At 45.6% G+C, this 17,493-nt stretch overlaps 1 protein-coding gene across 1 annotated transcript in view; it reads left to right on the top strand.

Moving 5' to 3' along the window:
- Positions 1–17,493, top strand: part of MAML2 (mastermind like transcriptional coactivator 2) — a gene marked incomplete at both ends in the record, with an annotated part of 205,565 nt that overhangs the window by 186,358 nt on the left and 1,714 nt on the right. Inside the window, 2 exons of the mRNA XM_079538164.1 lie at positions 10,763–10,966; positions 13,999–14,110. Coding sequence (XP_079394290.1) covers positions 10,763–10,966; positions 13,999–14,110 — 316 coding nt within the window. The remainder of the gene's footprint in view (positions 1–10,762; positions 10,967–13,998; positions 14,111–17,493) is intronic.

Genomic DNA, 17,493 nt, shown 5'->3' with positions numbered 1-17,493 from the left:
AAAATAATGAAGGAGCCCATTAAGGTTTTCATTAGCATCCACCTCCCCATTCTCCTGAGTCGTACTTTATCTGATAGCTGGAATATGGCAGGCCTTGGATAGTCTCTTTTCATTTCCCACACTGCAAGATTTGGGCAGCAAATAGCTTAAATAAACGCCAGAAGTAGAATTCCTTTTGACTTCATCTGATTTAAGGAAGCCCTTTTGCAGATAACTCCTCCCCAGCATGTTGTCCAATAGTCCCTGGTGAACTGAGCCATTCTGGCCTCTGTAACTGGCTCCATTTCAGCTGTCTGAAGGTTGGACATAAAAAAAACAGAAGAAACTAAGCACTACATCCACGTACTATTGGACATTTCTTTAAGCTCAGGGAGATGCCTGGCTCTCCTTGAAGAGCCTGTGCCATTACACTGTGCTTAGTGGCCTTCTGTCACTTTCAATTAACCTTTTCTTCTTGAGACGCCAGATAAAAAAGAGAACATCTCTCATATCCAGCAATGCTACTAGAGGGGCAGTGAGCAGCAGATGAGCTTCCACAGTGGGGATCCTGGGCAGGCAAACTCTGCAGGGCTGAAATCAGAGGTGGGTGAGCTCCGTCTCGCCCCAGTGCCCTCAGATCAGCTCCGAGAGCCTCCATGATGCTCTATCAATCCACACTGCCTCCTCCATCTTGAGTGAAACCTGGTATTTTTCTCTTTGCAGTGAAACCGCTGCTGGTACAAACAGATCAAGGAAAGTAGTTCTGTCAGTTCTCAGGTTGTTGTGGCCATTGGCATCATTTTTATCACATCGTCAAGATAGCAATAGGGGACGGCTAGAGCCTAAGTCTCATGGAGGGAGATTTAGATTGGATTTAAGGAAAAATTTTTCCGTGATAAGGGTAGTAAAACAATGGCACTGATCGTCCAAAGATACGATGGATGCCCCATCCCTGGAGGTCAGGCTGGACAATGCTCTGAGATGTCCCTGTTCATTGCAGGGGAGTAGGCTAGGTGACCTGTAAGGCTCCCTTCCAACTCAATGCTATGATCCTGTGATTTTATGAAATCAGTCCCCCTCAAATTACAGTATAGCAATGATTACAAAGGTCGCTCATCCGGACAAAAGAAGGGTGCAGCTTGGGCTGTACACAAGTTGAACATGGAGAGGATAGCTGGTCTGAGTTGCTCACCTTGAGCCTCATGTTATGCACAAGTCCAAGAGCCGTCTCAGGGGGGGATGATTTGCTCAGGGAAGTGGTAGAATTACCATCCCTAGAGGTGTTCAAGAAACATCTGGATGTGGCACTGAGTGATGTGGTTTAGTGATGGTTTGATGGTTGGATTTGATGATCTTAGAGGTCTTTTCCTACTTAATGATTCTGTGATTCTAATTTGTTGCTTCCCCTGTGCCTGGCGATGCTTGCTCTCCAGCCTGGATGCTGATCTCTTCCACCATCCATCATTGTCCTGTGACAGGCAGCACGGAACAAAGAGATCAATCCCCCTACATGTCCCAGGGCTCCCACCCAAAGCTTTGATCAGCACATGCAGATGCAGGTCAGAGGCATTCCCCCTGCATTGCTTTTCAGCATTCGGCATTGTTTTCCACCAGAGCTGTGAGTTTAGAAAGCATATCCCAGGAGGCTCTGGTTTGGGGATGCTCGTGTTCTGGCTGCGTATTCTCAGCAGGACAGCTTTGATCTTAATGTGTCTCTGACAGTCGTGTCACCCATGTTGTGCCCATTTGTATTCAAGTGTTTGGTCCCAGTGATGTGGTTTTTCTGTTGTTGTTTTCTTTGTATTTAATTCTTCTTTCTTCATTAAACATTGTGTTCAGGTTGCCTGCTCCCTCCTGCCCTCCCACTGAAGAGCATTTTGTGGTGTTTGCTTTGCTTTGTTTTGTTGCTTGAGGAAATTTTTCACATTACTTCACCATCTCATTTGTTTTGTGATTGTTATTTAGAGGTGACACAAATGTGTTTAGACTGGACTTAATGAGGAGGATGAGTCCAAGACCAGGAGAGACATGGAAGGTGCAAAGAAAACCTAGATAAATGCCAATGGAAGAAGCTAAACTAGGGAACTAAATCAGGAGGAAAAACAACTACAATGATTTTCTATTGAACTTCGCATTAATGTTTATGATCAAGAAGAGAAACAGACTTCAGTGTCATTTTTAGAGCTTCTCTGCAAACTGGGTGGTTATGTGTGAGCACATCTGTACAAGAGTGCCTCCTGTTACCCAGTTCCCAACATGTCCTCTTACAAGTCCCTGTTTCTGATTGCTTGTGCCTTTTCTGAGTGGGCTGAAATCTTCTGTGCTCTGTATCATCTTCAGGCTAGCTATTTTTGGGGAATGACAATAAACACTTGGCAATGAGACGAGAAATCTAGATGAATGCATATCCACAGACAATATATACTCACATTAAAGATACAGACAGATGATCACAAGTGTTTCATTCAGTCAGTTTAGGAAGTTCTCACTGCCTTAACTGGAAGGTACCACTCCTTAATGGAGAGCCTGCAAGCATGAATGTACCTCGTCCTTGAGCACCAGGCAGAACCAGCTCCTGCTTTAGCTGGAAGAGTAGCATCTTTAACCTCTCTAATTTGATTTCCTGCAATTGTGGGATGACAAGGCAAAGGTCTTGGCTTGCCACAAAATGGTTATTGCATTATACAGACACTGTAAATGATGATGCTAAGGTAGAGCAAATCAGTATGTCTGATCTTGTGAAAAACCTGATAGTATTCATTATTTATGTTTATTGGCATACTTATTTCAACGTAAAGTTAGAACAGAGAGCTCCCCATAGACCTGCAGGGTGCGTTTGCAGAGTCTCATTGCCGGTACCTGTCTGAACCAGAAGGTGTAACTTGACGTCATGCTGAGCCAAGAGTGTCACCGTGTCCTCATGGCCAATGGAGACCTGGGGGCAACTTGTGGCCCTGTCGAAGTCAGCTGGAGTTTTGCCATCAGCTTTGATGGAGCCAACATTCCCGTGCTGACATTTCACAACAACCTCCTCTGCTGAATTTTTAACACGTGTTATTTTCATTACAAATAAACATCTTCCTAAGATGGAGACCTACATACGTACACTGTGCCCAAAGACTGCACTAAAAGTTCATCACGGTTAAACACTGAATCCACCCTCGAACTCTCTGGGAAAACTTCAGATGTGAGCAAGCCCCACTTAGGCCATGGAGGCTGCACCCAGCGATCAGATGTCAGCTGGGAGTGTACGACTTCTGCAGAGCTCACACACACTCGGTGTTGGCCACGCTCAGGAGTGGGGACAGGAGTTGGGCTGCATGTTGGCTTTTGGGAACGTCTGCGTGTCCATCCGCGGGCCACGGTACAGCACAGACAGGAAACGTGCCAGACTGCCTCGGCGGGAGGCTGCCTCCAACACGTGCAGAAGGGAACAAGAAACTGCTTAATGATTAATCACTGTCAACCTTTGTTCTCGTTAAAGACTGGCTTGTTGGACAAGGCTGGTAATGAGGCTCTGTTCTGGGTCTGTTGCTATGTGATTGTGCAAGAGCTGGAGCTGGTCCACAGTCCGTGCAAGTTACAGCTCCCACTTTGCCCAATTTTAATGAGTTTGGGTGAAAATGTTGTTGTAAGAGTGCCTGCTAGTGGCTATAGGGCTGCAACTCTCCAGCAAGAGGCCTCCTTTTTCCCAGGGATTATGGGCAATGCATAAATCACTGGTGGCTGAGAACCGGTTCACAGGGATCTTGAGGGTGAGCAGCTTGCTTTTGGTGCTGAAAGGTAAAAAGCTGTAAAAGATTTCTAGGAAGAAATATGCAAATAACTATCTATGCATAAAACTCCTTCTGGCTTCTCACTGAAAGTGGAGATAGACCCCTGTGTGACATCAGATCACCCATTTTTAGCTGGGAGATTGTGCACAGCATCATTTTTAATTATTTTTATCTGCAAACTTTTAAAATATTATAGCTTTACCTTTCCTGACAGATACTGAAGTTTAGCAGAATAAAATCACAGAGGCATTAAAAAAAACCAAAAACCACCCATCTCTCACTCTTGTTCTCTTGCTGCTTCTTGGGACTCTGCAGGTACGCACTCTGCTTGTGCTGGGTGGCAGAATGCTGTGCCCCATGAAAGCATCCATCCTGCCCAGCTGTCCCAGCAAGAGCTGCAGCAGGTGGCTGTGCTGAAGGACACAGAATCACAGAATCATTAAGGTTGGAAAAGACCTCTAAGCTCACCCAGTTCGACCATCAGCCCACCCCCACCATGCCCACACAGCACATCCTTCAGTGCCGCATCTCCATGGTTCCTAAACACCTCCAAGGACAGTGACAGCACCACCTCCTCGGGCAGCCTGTGCCACCTCTCTTGCTGAGAAGTTTTTCCTGTTATCCAACCTGAACCTTTCCTGGTGCAACTTCAGGCCATCCCCTTTTGCTTCTTGGGCATCTGCTGCAGGAGAGGTTTTCCTCCAAACCCGTCACTTGAACGGTGAGTCCTGCCACAGGCTGCAGAAATGTGGAGTGCACTCACTCTTGTCATGACCATTCCCAGCTCCGTAACATCTGGAGAGATGGGTCCACGTTTCCTCTTTGAGTTCCATTGCTTGATTTGTTGGAGGAGTGACACAGTGTTTACTTCTTTTCTCTGGTTGGACAAAGGCACAAGTATTTCTGGCAGTCAGCCTAGGCTTGTGAAATCACAAACGCTGGTGTCTGTGATTCCTTGTGCGTGTGCTTTGGAAACATGGCCCTGAAATATTTGTGCTGAGAACTCAGACTGTTCACAGGAGAAAAACACAGGAGATGGCCCCATGTGACTGAACTTCTTATAAACATTCCAGAAGACTCCTGAATGGAAACATTTTGCACTCTTCTCCCAGCTCTGTCTCTAGGTAGTAGACACAGGAAAACAAGTCTCAGGATCTTGCAATTTTTAGGGTTTTTTTCAAGCATTATTTCTTCTAATTTCATCTAACTGAGCTGCTCAAATATACCTATGAATGCGATCTTGCAAGAACCTGTAAAACCTTCTCCGGTGGGGTATGAGGAGAAATTCAGCCTATAACAATATATTCTACGATTCACTTGAGATGCTTTTAGGTCATTCTGTTCAACAAACTTAAAAAGCTATTTGCCAGTGCTTGAGTGTTCACACTCACTCTGCCAGGCATCTTGCTTAGGTGTGACTATAAGCATCTAAAATTAGGAATGAAAGGGAATGTTCCTGTCATCTAATTCGGGCTCCTAACTCAGTTGTCTAAATTAGGCACCCAGAGCCTAATTATACAGCCTAGTGCCTCTGCGTAGTGAAGGTGTTTGGAGAGAATGTGTTCTAAGCCTTTGCTTTTGGACCTGAACTCAGAGGAGATTCGCTTTTATGCTGTTAGTTCTTAAGATGCAAGAAGATGGAATGAGTCTAAGGTGCACAGCAAAGTACTGTTTTACACCCCAGTTGGGCTGAGCGAGCAGTAAGCAAGGGAGGACTGGGCTGGCTGTGATTTTGCATGGTCTGTGTTATTTCCAGCCCCGATACACAAATCACAACCTCAGCTGTTGCAAATGAGCATAACCCAGGAACTGCTCAGGGCTCTCACAGGCGCAGAAAGCAGCCCTCTGCATTCCAGTCAGGAGTGGGAGTTATTCCTAAAAATAAGAAAACACTTTTTCAGTACCACTGAAGGAGCTCTCACTCTGCAGGCTCCCTGCCACGGTCCTACTGCAGTTTCGTTTTCCCGTGGGCAGCAAGGTTATTAGGAAACATTGTTTTCTCAAAAAGAGTGGTGAGGCAGCGGCACAGGCTGCCCAGGGAGGTGGTGCAGTCGCCGCCCCTGGAGGTGTTCAGGAACCGTGGAGATGTGGCACTGAGGGATGTGATCAGTGGGCATGGCGGGGGTGGGCTGGCAGTTGGACCAAGTGAGCACTGAGGTCTTTTCCAACCTTAATGATTCTGTAATTCTCTGACTCTATGATCTCCGCTGTGCTAACTCTAAACATCCCGTTAAGCCAATCTACGTTGCCTAAATTACACTGAGTATGAATGGGGATGAAAGGCACAGGTTGGTCACCAGATGAACACCAGCTCTGGCCCTGGAGAGCACTGGGGAAGCAGCTTCCAGTGAGCCTCTTCTGTCACTAAGTGAGCTTCAGTGAATAACTCCGAAGCCTTTTGCTTTTTTTCTTTTAATTCTCCTCCCTTTTTGACAGAAAATCTACAAACCCAGGAGCCCATCCTGCCACTTTAGTGCCAGCTCTCCTGGCTGAGAAGCCAGCAGCTTCCACAGGCATTGTGGTTTAGCAGAAAATTGGCCAATTGTTTCTGTCCCACAAAACTATTCATCAACCCAAGGCATTTCAAGGAGCAGGAGGCAAAAGGTCTGCACACGCTTCTGTAACCAGTTGTCCCTATCAGCTCCTGAACAATGAATTGCAGAAGGCATTCAGGGATTCTCGACAAGAAGAGAGGAAGGGTGAGGGCTGCTGGTTTCTCTGGTGGTAGAGGAATCCTGCCAGCTCCTAACCATGCTGAAATCCCTCTCCAGCTGCACATTGCTGTTACTGCTGAAGTATAAAAGCTGTGATTGATCCCCCCCCTTAGTGACTCTGCCTTTACCAGCTTTGTGGAGAAGACCAACGCAAGTCAACCTCAACATTTGGAATGACAGCTTAAGGGGCAACAGATTTGATACTCAGCCATGCCCAAGCCCACCAGCCAGGTCTGCAGAATGGGGAGAAATAAATTGTGAAGAACAGACTCATTCCCTCAACCTGGGCAGGCAAAGCCTGTCCAGGACACAGCCAGGATGGGACAGCCCAGCAAAGATGCTCTGCTCCATCTGCCTGTGTTCCTGCCACAAATGGACTCCCTTGGGCCATCCACAAGGGCAGAAGGCCAGGCTTATTGCCATCTGCTTTGCAAAATGGGATTGGTGCTCCCAAGGTCTGGATGGCAACCATGTTGTCAAGCAAACAGGACAGGAGCCCAGACCTGAAGTTACTGCATGGAGTGACCCTGGGATGAAGGAAAGGGAAGGGAAGGGAAGGGAAGGGAAGGGAAGGGAAGGGAAGGGAAGGGAAGGGAAGGGAAGGGAAGGGAAGGGAAGGGAAGGGAAGGGAAGGGAAGGGAAGGGAAGGGAAGGGAAGGGAAGGGAAGGGAAGGGAAGGGAAGGGAAGGGAAGGGAAGGGAAGGGAAGGGAAGGGAAGGGAAGGGAAGATGAAGGGAAGATGAAGGGAAGGGAAGATGAAGGGAAGATGAAGGGAAGATGAAGGGAAGATGAAGGGAGGGGAGGGGACAGGAGAGGAGAGGGGAGAGGGGAGAGGAGAGAGAACAGAGGAATCATAGAATCATAAGGTTGGAAATGATCTATAAGATCATCTAGTCCAACTGTCTCCTGGAGAGGAGAGGAGAGGAGAGGAGAGGAGAGGAGAGGAGAGGAGAGGAGAGGAGAGGAGAGGAGAGGAGAGGAGAGGAGAGGAGAGGAGAGGAGAGGAGAGGAGAGGAGAGGAGAGGAGAGGAGAGGAGAGGAGAGGAGAGGAGAGGAGAGGAGAGAGAAAAAAAGAAAAAGGAAAAGAGAAAAAGGAAAAGAAAGAAAAAGAGAAAAAGAAAAAAGAAAAAGAAAAAGAAAAAGAAAAAGAAAAAGAAAAAGAAAAAGAAAAAGAAAAAGAAAAAGAAAAAGAAAAAGAAAAAGAAAAAGAAAAAGAAAAAGAAAAAGATTTATTATTCTAACACATATGTAAGTTTGAAGCCGGAGCCTCTCTTTATGTGTATGAATGCAAGTCAGTTGCAGCAGGGAAAGTGAAAGGCAAATCTGATCTTAAATGCTTTGATTTACTGCTGATCTAAACATTTGAGCATAATGTCCTTTGTGGCAAACAAAAGCCCGGCTGTGCTCCCAGCTCTGCGCCATCTCGTCTCGCTGCTCCTGCTGTCCTCCTGCAGCTCGTCGGTTCTGTGTCTCCTGGTAACTTTGGTGAGAGATGTCACCAGTGGCAGTGAACAACTCCTGGTCCACAGGGACGTGAGCGAGGGGCAGAGAAGGGCTTTAGGAAGGGTCCACAGCTCATCCCTGTGCTGCTGGAGCTCCTCTGCCTCCTCTGCCTCCGCCCATGGGAGCACAACTGGATGAGGAGCACAATGCGGCCTCATCGACTCACACTGACATTTCATGAGCAGCAGTGAAAGGACTGAATGCATAAAAGCAAGCTGGCTCCGAGTCCTTGATTTATACTGTTTTCTCAGGGCCTTTTTGCCAAGCAGCGAGCGCATCGTGCCAATTGCTGTTACAGAAAAGCCTTCTTTGATAGGTAGCTTGAATGGACGCTGCCCAGTTTATGTTAAACAAAGTCCCTCCCCACGGCTCAGAGGGGCTGGCAGGGGATAAGGGAGAGAGAAAAGGTTAGGCTTTGGCGGACTGTTGTCCTTGTTGGTTTTGGGGTTGTTTTTTTTAGACTGGACTATGAAAGCACATTTGGTGGAGCCTGCATTATCTGTGCAAAAACACAACAGATGAATTCTATTAATGGATATAACATGTGGCTGGGTTCAAGCTAGAGTGTCATTTGAATATAGAAGTCAAAGCCAATTTATTGTAACATATTTTTCTTTTCAAAATATTTTAAGAAAGACAAAAAACTTTGCGCAACAACTTGGCAAGCAGGTCTGTTGAGAGGAGGTAGTTTCTATCTTGCAGCTAACATAAGGGCTGAAAAATGTGGCAGTGCTGAGCAATCCCGGATTCCTTCTGGAACCAAAGGAAAGTGTGCGGGATATAATTGTGTAAGAGCCCAATAAATTTTCAAGGGTGGGTTTGTAACACTGCCCTGGGGGCTGCAGGTGGCTCCAGAAGAAAGTCACAGTTTTTATTTCATTAAGAGACATCAAAAACTTATATCCAGCTAGCTCTGCACTCGTGTAGCCCCATCTAAAAGCCACAGAATTATTTTAAAATAGAAATAACTCCAACAATCATTGTGTTTCTTCCATGCCAGATGGTATAAAGATAAGTTGGATTAGCTTGCAGTGTGCATGTTACTGTGTGTGAGAGGGTGCTTTTGTGTGCCGAGCAAAAGCTAAGACGCGGAAATGAGCTTTCCTGGGGTTTTCAAAGTGATTGCCATCGGTGCCCTGTGCTCTGCAGGGCGTGGAAAGCAGCCCAGCCCATCCTTCTTTCACTGCTGTTTGGCCCTTCTTTCCCTGGATGCCATGGGAGGCCGTGGCCATGGAGCAGGGCTTCACCCTGGGACTACACCTCAGCACTGAGAAGTGCCGCTCCACGGGGCATCACGCTGCCCTTGCCATGGATTTGCCCCAGCGCTGGGTCAAAATATGCTGCTGGATATCAAGTTACACAGAATTCACCAGCTGCTTCCTATGGTGAACTGCAACAAAGCAGAGTCAGAAAACTGCTGTTTTCTCATAACAGTTGTGACCTCTTCAGTCCTGTTTTCTTGCAGCTAAGGAGCACCTGACTATCAAGTGATCCAACATAGGCTGAATATTTTTGTGGGCTAACACATTTTTGTGTGCTGACTGAGAAAGTCCTTTTCCACATTTGGTGAAGATCCAAGTAGCAAACACTGGTGGAGCAAGTAGACAGAAAACATATTTCTGTCAACAGAAACCATGGTTAAAAGAAAATGAGCAACATATTCTCATCCCATGTCTGTTTTCATCCTGAATATACAGTCTGGACTTCCCAAGTACCTTGCTCATTGAGATGACCTTTTGTCAACCCTTCCACTTAAAATCACAGAATCACAGAATCCTCAGAGTTGGAAGGGACCTTTAAAGGTCGCCTAGTCTGACTCCCCTTCAATGAACAGGGATATGCACAGCTAAAACAGGTTGCCCAGGGCCTGATCCACATGAAGCTGCCCATAGACCGTATATAAGGAAAAACTTATTCTCTGAAAGAACGGTCGGGCAATGGAACAGGCTGCCCAGGGATGTGTTGAAGTCACCATCCCTGGAGGTGTTCAAGAAAGGTGGAGTACTTAGGGGCATGGTTTAGTGGGTAATATTGGTGGCAGGTGGACAGTTGGACTAGATGATCTTAGAGGTCTTTTCCAACCTTAATGATGCTATGATATGGGGAAGAGGAAGCATACTGAGATTCATGGAAAAGACCAGGGAGATCCTAAAGCCCCCTTAAAGGTCCTATTCACTTACATATTTGTTTCATCAAGGAAGCCAATAAATTCTAAGCCTGTTTGTTTAATCTAGTGCTAAGTGAAGACCATCAGCAATCTCAGAGACCATTCTTGCAAGGGAGGTGAAGGGACAAAGGAAAATACCATCACTCACCCCACTGCAAGGTTGCAGCTTGTGACTTCTGTATTTTCTAACAGTAAATGTCACTTGTAGCAATGAGTCTTCTCCAGCAATGAGACTCTAAACAATTCTTGCTGCTGCTCATCAGGTGGTAGGAACCAGCAGAGGAAGAGTTTGTTCCCTTGTGGTCAAACAGGCTGCCATGCAGCCCAATGGAAGTTTCCTGAGAGGTCTGCAGGACAGCTCAGTTACTTCCGTTAATGTTTCCCAGGCTCCTGGTACATCAAGGTTTTCCACTGGAATCACCTGGCAAGTTCTCATAGTCTTCCATGAGCGATAAAGTTACCCCATCCCTTACTTACTTTGTCAAAGCCTTTGTATCAGTCACTTGTATTGAGAGCCTGTGCACTGTCCTCTGCACTTGAGCAAATTGCATAAAAGGGATTCTTTCATTTTCTTGTTGCTTCTTATTATTTTCATCCTTCATGAGCCATTTTTTCTGTTTCAGGATCAACATTCTGTGGTAGGTCAGGGAGCTGGCCCCACTCCAAACTCCAGTTCTTGCTCAAATCCAAACACTGGAAGTGGTTACATGAATTCTTCCCAGCAATCAATGTTGAATCAGCAACTGATGGAAAAGAAGCAGGCTCTGCAACGGCAAATGATGGAGCAAAAACAACTCCTCCTACAGCAGCAGATGTTGGCAGAAGCTGTAAGCTTTCCAGTTCCTTATTTTACGGGGAAAAGATTTTTATGGAAATAATAGAAAAGAAAGCTAAGACAGAGAAGAAAGTACCCAAGACTGAGGTCATTTTGGCAATGCCTAGGCCTTCTAGAGTGTACCTCATATTTCTCAGCACTTCAATATGCCCTTTCAAAACGACTTCAGTTTGTATGAAACCACTGAAGTATCAGAGCTACTGTAGCTTTGTTATAAGAACTAAAGATATGCTTAATTCCAGGCACATGAATATTTTCAGTGGTTTTCCCTGTACAATAAGCTAAGGTGCACTGCTGCGCTACCTTGACTCTAAAGCAAATTTGACTTCCAGGCCTGGCAAACTAGGCAGCACGGTATAAAGGGCCTACATGTGAGCAGGGATTGGGTACATTGACAGTAGTGCTCAAAACAAATCTGTCTGCTTGTCTGGGATTGCCCATGAATTCTTCTTTCTCCATTTCTCTCTGTACATTTCCAGATAATTGTAGCCAGTTCTTCTCTCTGCCTTGTTAGCTGAAGCAAGGGAGATACGTGTGGTATTGACGGAAGTGATAGACCCCAGAGCCCACCAGTTTTGTTCTGCTAAAGTAGCACTGCCATTGATACCACATCCAATCTGCTGAAGGTGCTAGATGAGCATGGCCAATGCAAAGGGGCATCCCTGCTGCCCCTGCTCAGGGTGATACCAGAACCCCAGCCTATGGTTTACATACCTCAGGAGAGCCTACAGGGCACACCCATTCATGTTGGCATGGCATTTTGAATCCAAAATTTTCTCTTCTATATAAAAACAAATTCAGAAAAAACGGCATGTTTAGTGAATGCCACAGAAGAGCACAGAAATGCAAAAACATCCGTAGCTTGCTGTGGGTATTTTCAAAACAACTAAAAAAATAAAATCCATATTTTTATAGATGTCTCTTTGTTTACAAACGTGTGAATGTTCTAAAAATACAAACTAAAAAGAGTTTGAAATTCAATTGTCATTTCATTGTCCTATGAAGGAAATAAGTGTTAGCTTTCTAATTCACGCAGAAGTGTCCACTCAGCTCTGTGCTGCAGTTTTCTGAATTCTTACAGGAACAAAAAGTTAATTGCTCACATAGCTCTTCTAAAAAATAAGTAAAAGCTAAACAGAAATTAAAATGACTCTACAGATTGAGATTTTTGATCAGCTTTCATTTGTTTTGTATTGTGGACATGGCAATACGCACAAAGCCTAGATGCATTTTTTGCCGGGATTGCCTGCAGGTTAACTCGCCTTTTTCTTACAAGGCTGACTGGTATACTGAAATGAGCTCTATATATCTCACTTTTAGAATGCATTAAGAAAATGCCTACATACTACAAGAAAGGCTTTTCTCCCAGCATTTCTGAGTGCTTCTTGCAGCAGAAAAAAAAAAATAGATTTGTCATGAGAAAGTCAACTTGTGTGCTCTTTCAGGTAGAAGAGCCCTGAGTAAATCTGACTGGCTTCAGACACACACCGGGCCTGGTCCTCTCACACAGTGATGAGCTGGTTTGCTGTCTGAGAAGATCCAAGCTCCATATGACAAACTTGCCACTGGATGCCCTTGGTCACTTGCCCAGAAATGGCTTTTCCCTTCATGCCCAGTGCAGAGCACAGGGAGCCTTTTATATCATTTCCCATAGATTTTGGGTGGAAATTGCTGTGGATTAGCCAGCCTCAAGCCTGCAAGTACGAAGCTCAAGTGCACTGGTGAGCATGTCATGGAGAAGAGGGACCTGCCCAGTAGGACTGACTCCAGGAGGCACATGTACACCAGCAATGACTTACATCACAAGTCACATTTTCACGCCACGAAGTCACATATCTCAGAATCATAAAGTTGTTAAAGTTGGAAGGGACCTCTGGGTCCATGTGGCCCAACCTCTGCTGCAGCAGGGACACCCAGCGCAGGGTGCCCAGGGCCATGTCCAGGTGGCTTTGGGAGATCTCCAAGGAGGAGATCCCACAGCCTTTGTGTAACCTGTGCCACTGCTCCATCACCTGCACAGCACAGAGGTGCTTCTGGTGCTCAGAGGGAACCTCCTGTGTGCCAGTTTGTGCCCATTGCCTCCTGTCCTGGCACTGGGCACTACTTACAAGATTCTGTCTCCATCCCCTTTGCACCCACCCCTCAGCTACTTATGGACATTAATGAGGTCCCCTGAACCTCCTCATCTCCAGTCTGAACAGTCCCAGCTCTCTCAGCTTCTCCTCACAGGAGACGTACTCCAGTTCCTTCACCATCTTGGTGGCCCTCTGTTGGCGGCCAGTAAGTCTATGTGTGTCTTGTACTGAGGAGCCCAGAGTTGGACACAGTGCTCCAAGCCTCACCAAGAAGTTGCAGGGCAGGAACAGTCTGGAGACGCCAGATCATGGAATCAGTGTCCAGTAACAGGTCAGCTTCACTGTGTGTTGATGCTGATGAGAGATTTGCAGCTGACTCCAGCACCTGCACTTAGCAAGCCTTTATGAGGACAGGGCAATTAGATTTCAATTCAAGGACATGGGTTTCTATCTTCCTTTCATTAGATATGTGTCTCTACAGGCCCAAAATAAAAAAGCTGCCTTACTACATTTTTCAGCTTTCTTTCCTCACTGTCCTTTCCCCAGTGCTTGCACTCCTAGAACAAGTAAGACAGTGCCATGTACATGTACAGGGAAACACAGGGCAGTGGTGAGTGGTACAGACAACCATCCCAGTACAGTCTTTGCAAAGCCTTGGCCACATCTCCTAATTGTATCTATGATGAGAAGAGGCAGGAGGGGGACAAAGCAATGGATCTTGTTTATTTTTGTGGCAACTCCTCCAATGTAGGAGGAAGGAAGGAGGGAGAGATAGGACAAAGCATGTCGAATGGCAAGCTGAAATCCTCTCTGCCAGCTGTGCACATTCACCCAGGTCAGCATGGGTGAAATGAGCTGAGAAATGTTGACAAAGCCAAGGAGCAGGTGTGGACCTTGCAGGTCTGGACTCTTCTTGCTAAATTAACAAAATTCTACTCTCATCCTCTAGGAGAAAATCACTCCACAAGATCAGCTGAACAGACACTTGACACGGCCACCACCGGATTATAAAGACCAAAGAAGGAATGTGGTCAACATGCAACAAGCAAACCAGTATCCTGGTAAGTGTCCATGTGCTAAAAGAAATTTTTTCCTCCAGAAGAGCCAGGCATGCACTGATAACAATGGCCTGATTTTATGAGTACCCCTCCCTTCAGCACTGCTTGGAGAAAAACACGCACTGAAATACCTGATACAGAGGTGTCTTCATGAATGTGCAGCCTTGCTCTGTCCAGAAGTTTCTCTTCTGGTACGTCTTGCTTCAGGGATTGAGACTAGAAACATTCTTCCCTTCAAACAGAAGCTTATTTCAATGTGAAGACCCTTACACTGATTCTTAAGTATTACATATGATGCCACCATGGGCACCAGAGCTGCCATTTGAGCTTTTAGTCCATTTTTTATATGCCTCAGTGCTTCACGACAAGCAGCATTTCAACAAATCAGCCGAGCACTGCAATAGAACTCCCAGTGATATCACAGAGTCACAGAATTGTAGGTGTTGGAAGGGACTTCTAGAGATCATTGAGTCCAATCCCCCTGCAAAGCAGGCTGCACAGATAGGCATCCATGAGGGTCTTGAATATCTCCAGACAAGGAGAATCCATAACCTCCTTGGGCAGAATCCACAACCTCTCTGGGCAGATATGAGCCTTTCATTCCTACCTATCCTTTGTAGCAGAACTTCTTCACTTTCTCCTACATCTTTAATGGATTCCCAAGTGCAGCTCCTTTGCCACCCTCTGCCCAAGCTGCTGATACAGCACCAACATGGTGATGTTCATGCACTGCTTTGCTGTTTGCAAGTCTCTGTGGTGACAAAACTGCTGCATTCCACAACCTGCTGCAACTCTGAGCATGTCCTGTCTTCAGTAAATCTGCACAAGCATCACTGATGCCCACGGTGGGGGCAGTGCCACAGGGCCCTCTTTGCTGGCTGGGTACTTCCTGTGCTGTTACAACAAATGCTCTCACTATGCTGGCAGCTTTGTTAGGGAATCCTGTGATTTCATGTGTTGCTTAAAGACTCATTCCTGGAATCAAATGATTAACTGAGATTCTTGGCTTACACTTGTAAACAACACATCTCTAGCCTGAGAGAGAACATGGAAATGGCTGCAGCCATGTCTGCAAAAGGCTCCAAAACAAGTAGGTCGCCATTGTTATGTGGTTCTCTTTGTTTGAAATCTGATGGACTCCTTGCCAGGCCTTGTGGCATTTGGAGACACACCTCCTGGATTTGCAACATATGAGATTGGCAGCACTTGCCCATGCAAATCTCCCCACTGAGGAACACCAGGGAGGAGAGCAGCATTTTGGGTGAGCCTGGGAGAAAGGGCTGTGCTGGGAGCTCACCACACAGCTACCAGATGGAGTGGTTAGGAAACTCTTGCATAAGGCAGCAACACAGGGAATCTGTTTCCTATTTTTCTGGGAAGAGCTTTGCTCAGGTCAGGGGGAAGAAAAAAAAAACAACAAAGTTAACTAAAAATCCATAAAAGAGACGTGGAGACATGTGGTGAAGTATTTTATTCCTCTGTGCTTTCCCTTTCCTTGCTGTGTCACAGCAAGAAGCCCCTGATGCCAGCAGGTGAATGGGGCAGTGAGGGTGTTTCGAACCTCTGCTGCCCAGGGCGTCCAGCTGCTGTGTGCAGCACTGCTCGAGGAGAAATGTCTTCCCATCTGGAAGAAATCAGGATGGAAAATATTCATGTTAAAAATAAAAGGATAAAAATAGCAATACAAAAAAAAAGAGAAACTTTGTCTTTTGCGCAACATGTACAGCCCATGTCCTGAGCTCATGCTCCTTAAAGCGCATGGCATTTACACAAGGAGCAGGATGCCAACCCTCAGGGTCCCCGCAGCTGGCAGTCACCCCATAGGGCATCATCCCACAGTGTGTGCAGTGACCCCACCAACCTGTTGCAGCTGCTTCAGTTTGACTGCACGGAGAGGACTGTTCTCCCTCAGTGCTGTTCCAGGTCTTTGGAAATGTTTCCTGTGCCATTCCTCCACTTCACCAGCAGCTTAAGGAAGCGAAGTCTGAGGGCCCCAATCTTTATTACCCTACAAGAAGAAAGCAATGCATAAAACCACCAGCAAAGCCAAAGACAGGCTAACTGTGATCTTTCCTGCACAGCACTGATTTTCTTCCCAGGAGCAGTGTAGCACACGGGAGGATCCGGTGGTGGGCTTCTCAGGGCATCTCCTGTCCTGGGGCTGCCCAGCTCAGGGACTGAATCGAGATTTTAGATCACTGAATCATAGAATCGTTTGAGTTGGAAGCGACCTTTAATGGTCATCTAGTCTGACTCCAATGAATAGGGACATCTACAGTTAGATCAGTCTCCTTGAATTGTTTTGTAAGTAAGCATCCCCTACTTGGAGACAGTTTATGAAGGATAAGGTGAGCTTCTCAGTCTAGGCGTCTGTTCATACTGATTTGGAATAAGTGACTCCGGTTGTGGAGTCAAACTTGGTGTTAATAATGAGTTAGGAGGAGATTATTTACAAGTACTTCAGTGAAAAAATAATCCTTTGCATCCATTACAAAACAGCAATAGCATATGTATAAAAATAATGAAGAAACAGCAGAAATATGTGATAATTCTTTTATTCTATTCCAGTCTCAGTGAACTGAACATCATTATGGTGAAATTTCAACAGGAACAGTATATTAAACAGCTGTTACTAAACATAGACTTTTAAAATATGTATGTGCATGATTTGTGTTCAAGAGTTCTACAAGAGCTGGCTGAGAGGTTCTCCAAATTCTTAATGTCACTTTTTATTTAGTCCTGAAACTCCAAGGAAGAAAACTAAAGCCATAACAAAAATTAAAAGACTAACTAGGTAATTGATACCATAGTGATCTAATGTGGAGCCCAGCAAAAGTACTGGGGAGCCAATGTAGCTATATAATAAAGAATTTAAGAAGAAGAGAATATAATCAATGTCAGGCAATATGGGTTTTTCATAAAAGGCATCTTTTCAAACTGTTATGGTATTTTTTTCTTTTTCCAATGAAGCCACAACTTTGGTTGATAAAGGAAATAGTTGCTCAGGTCGTGTACTTTAAAGCATACAACTTGGTACTGCATATTTTGATTCAGAAACCAGAGTAATAAAAAATTAACATGGCACGTAAGGAAATGGCTAATAGGCCTCCAGATATTCCTGCAAATACAACTGGAAGGACTCAGTCTGAGATGGTACTGAACAAGAAACAAAAAGCTTGCTTTACATCCGTTCTGGAGTTGTGCAAGAGCCATTAAATACTGTGGGTAGCTGTGATGTGTAGCCTTGAAATCAGATGCTGAAAAATGGCAAGTTTTGAAAAGAGCTGAAAATGACTGAAGGACTGGAAAATATGCCACACATCGGGATACTGGAGAACACTGCAGACACAGTCATGGTCTTTAAGCACCTGCACCATGCACCAAGA

Source organism: Tetrao urogallus (genome assembly GCF_951394365.1).
Source record: "Tetrao urogallus genome assembly, chromosome: 1".
Taxonomy (NCBI): domain Eukaryota; kingdom Metazoa; phylum Chordata; class Aves; order Galliformes; family Phasianidae; genus Tetrao; species Tetrao urogallus.
Note: the sequence above shows the minus strand (reverse complement) of the source record. Positions and strands in the feature narration are given on the sequence as shown.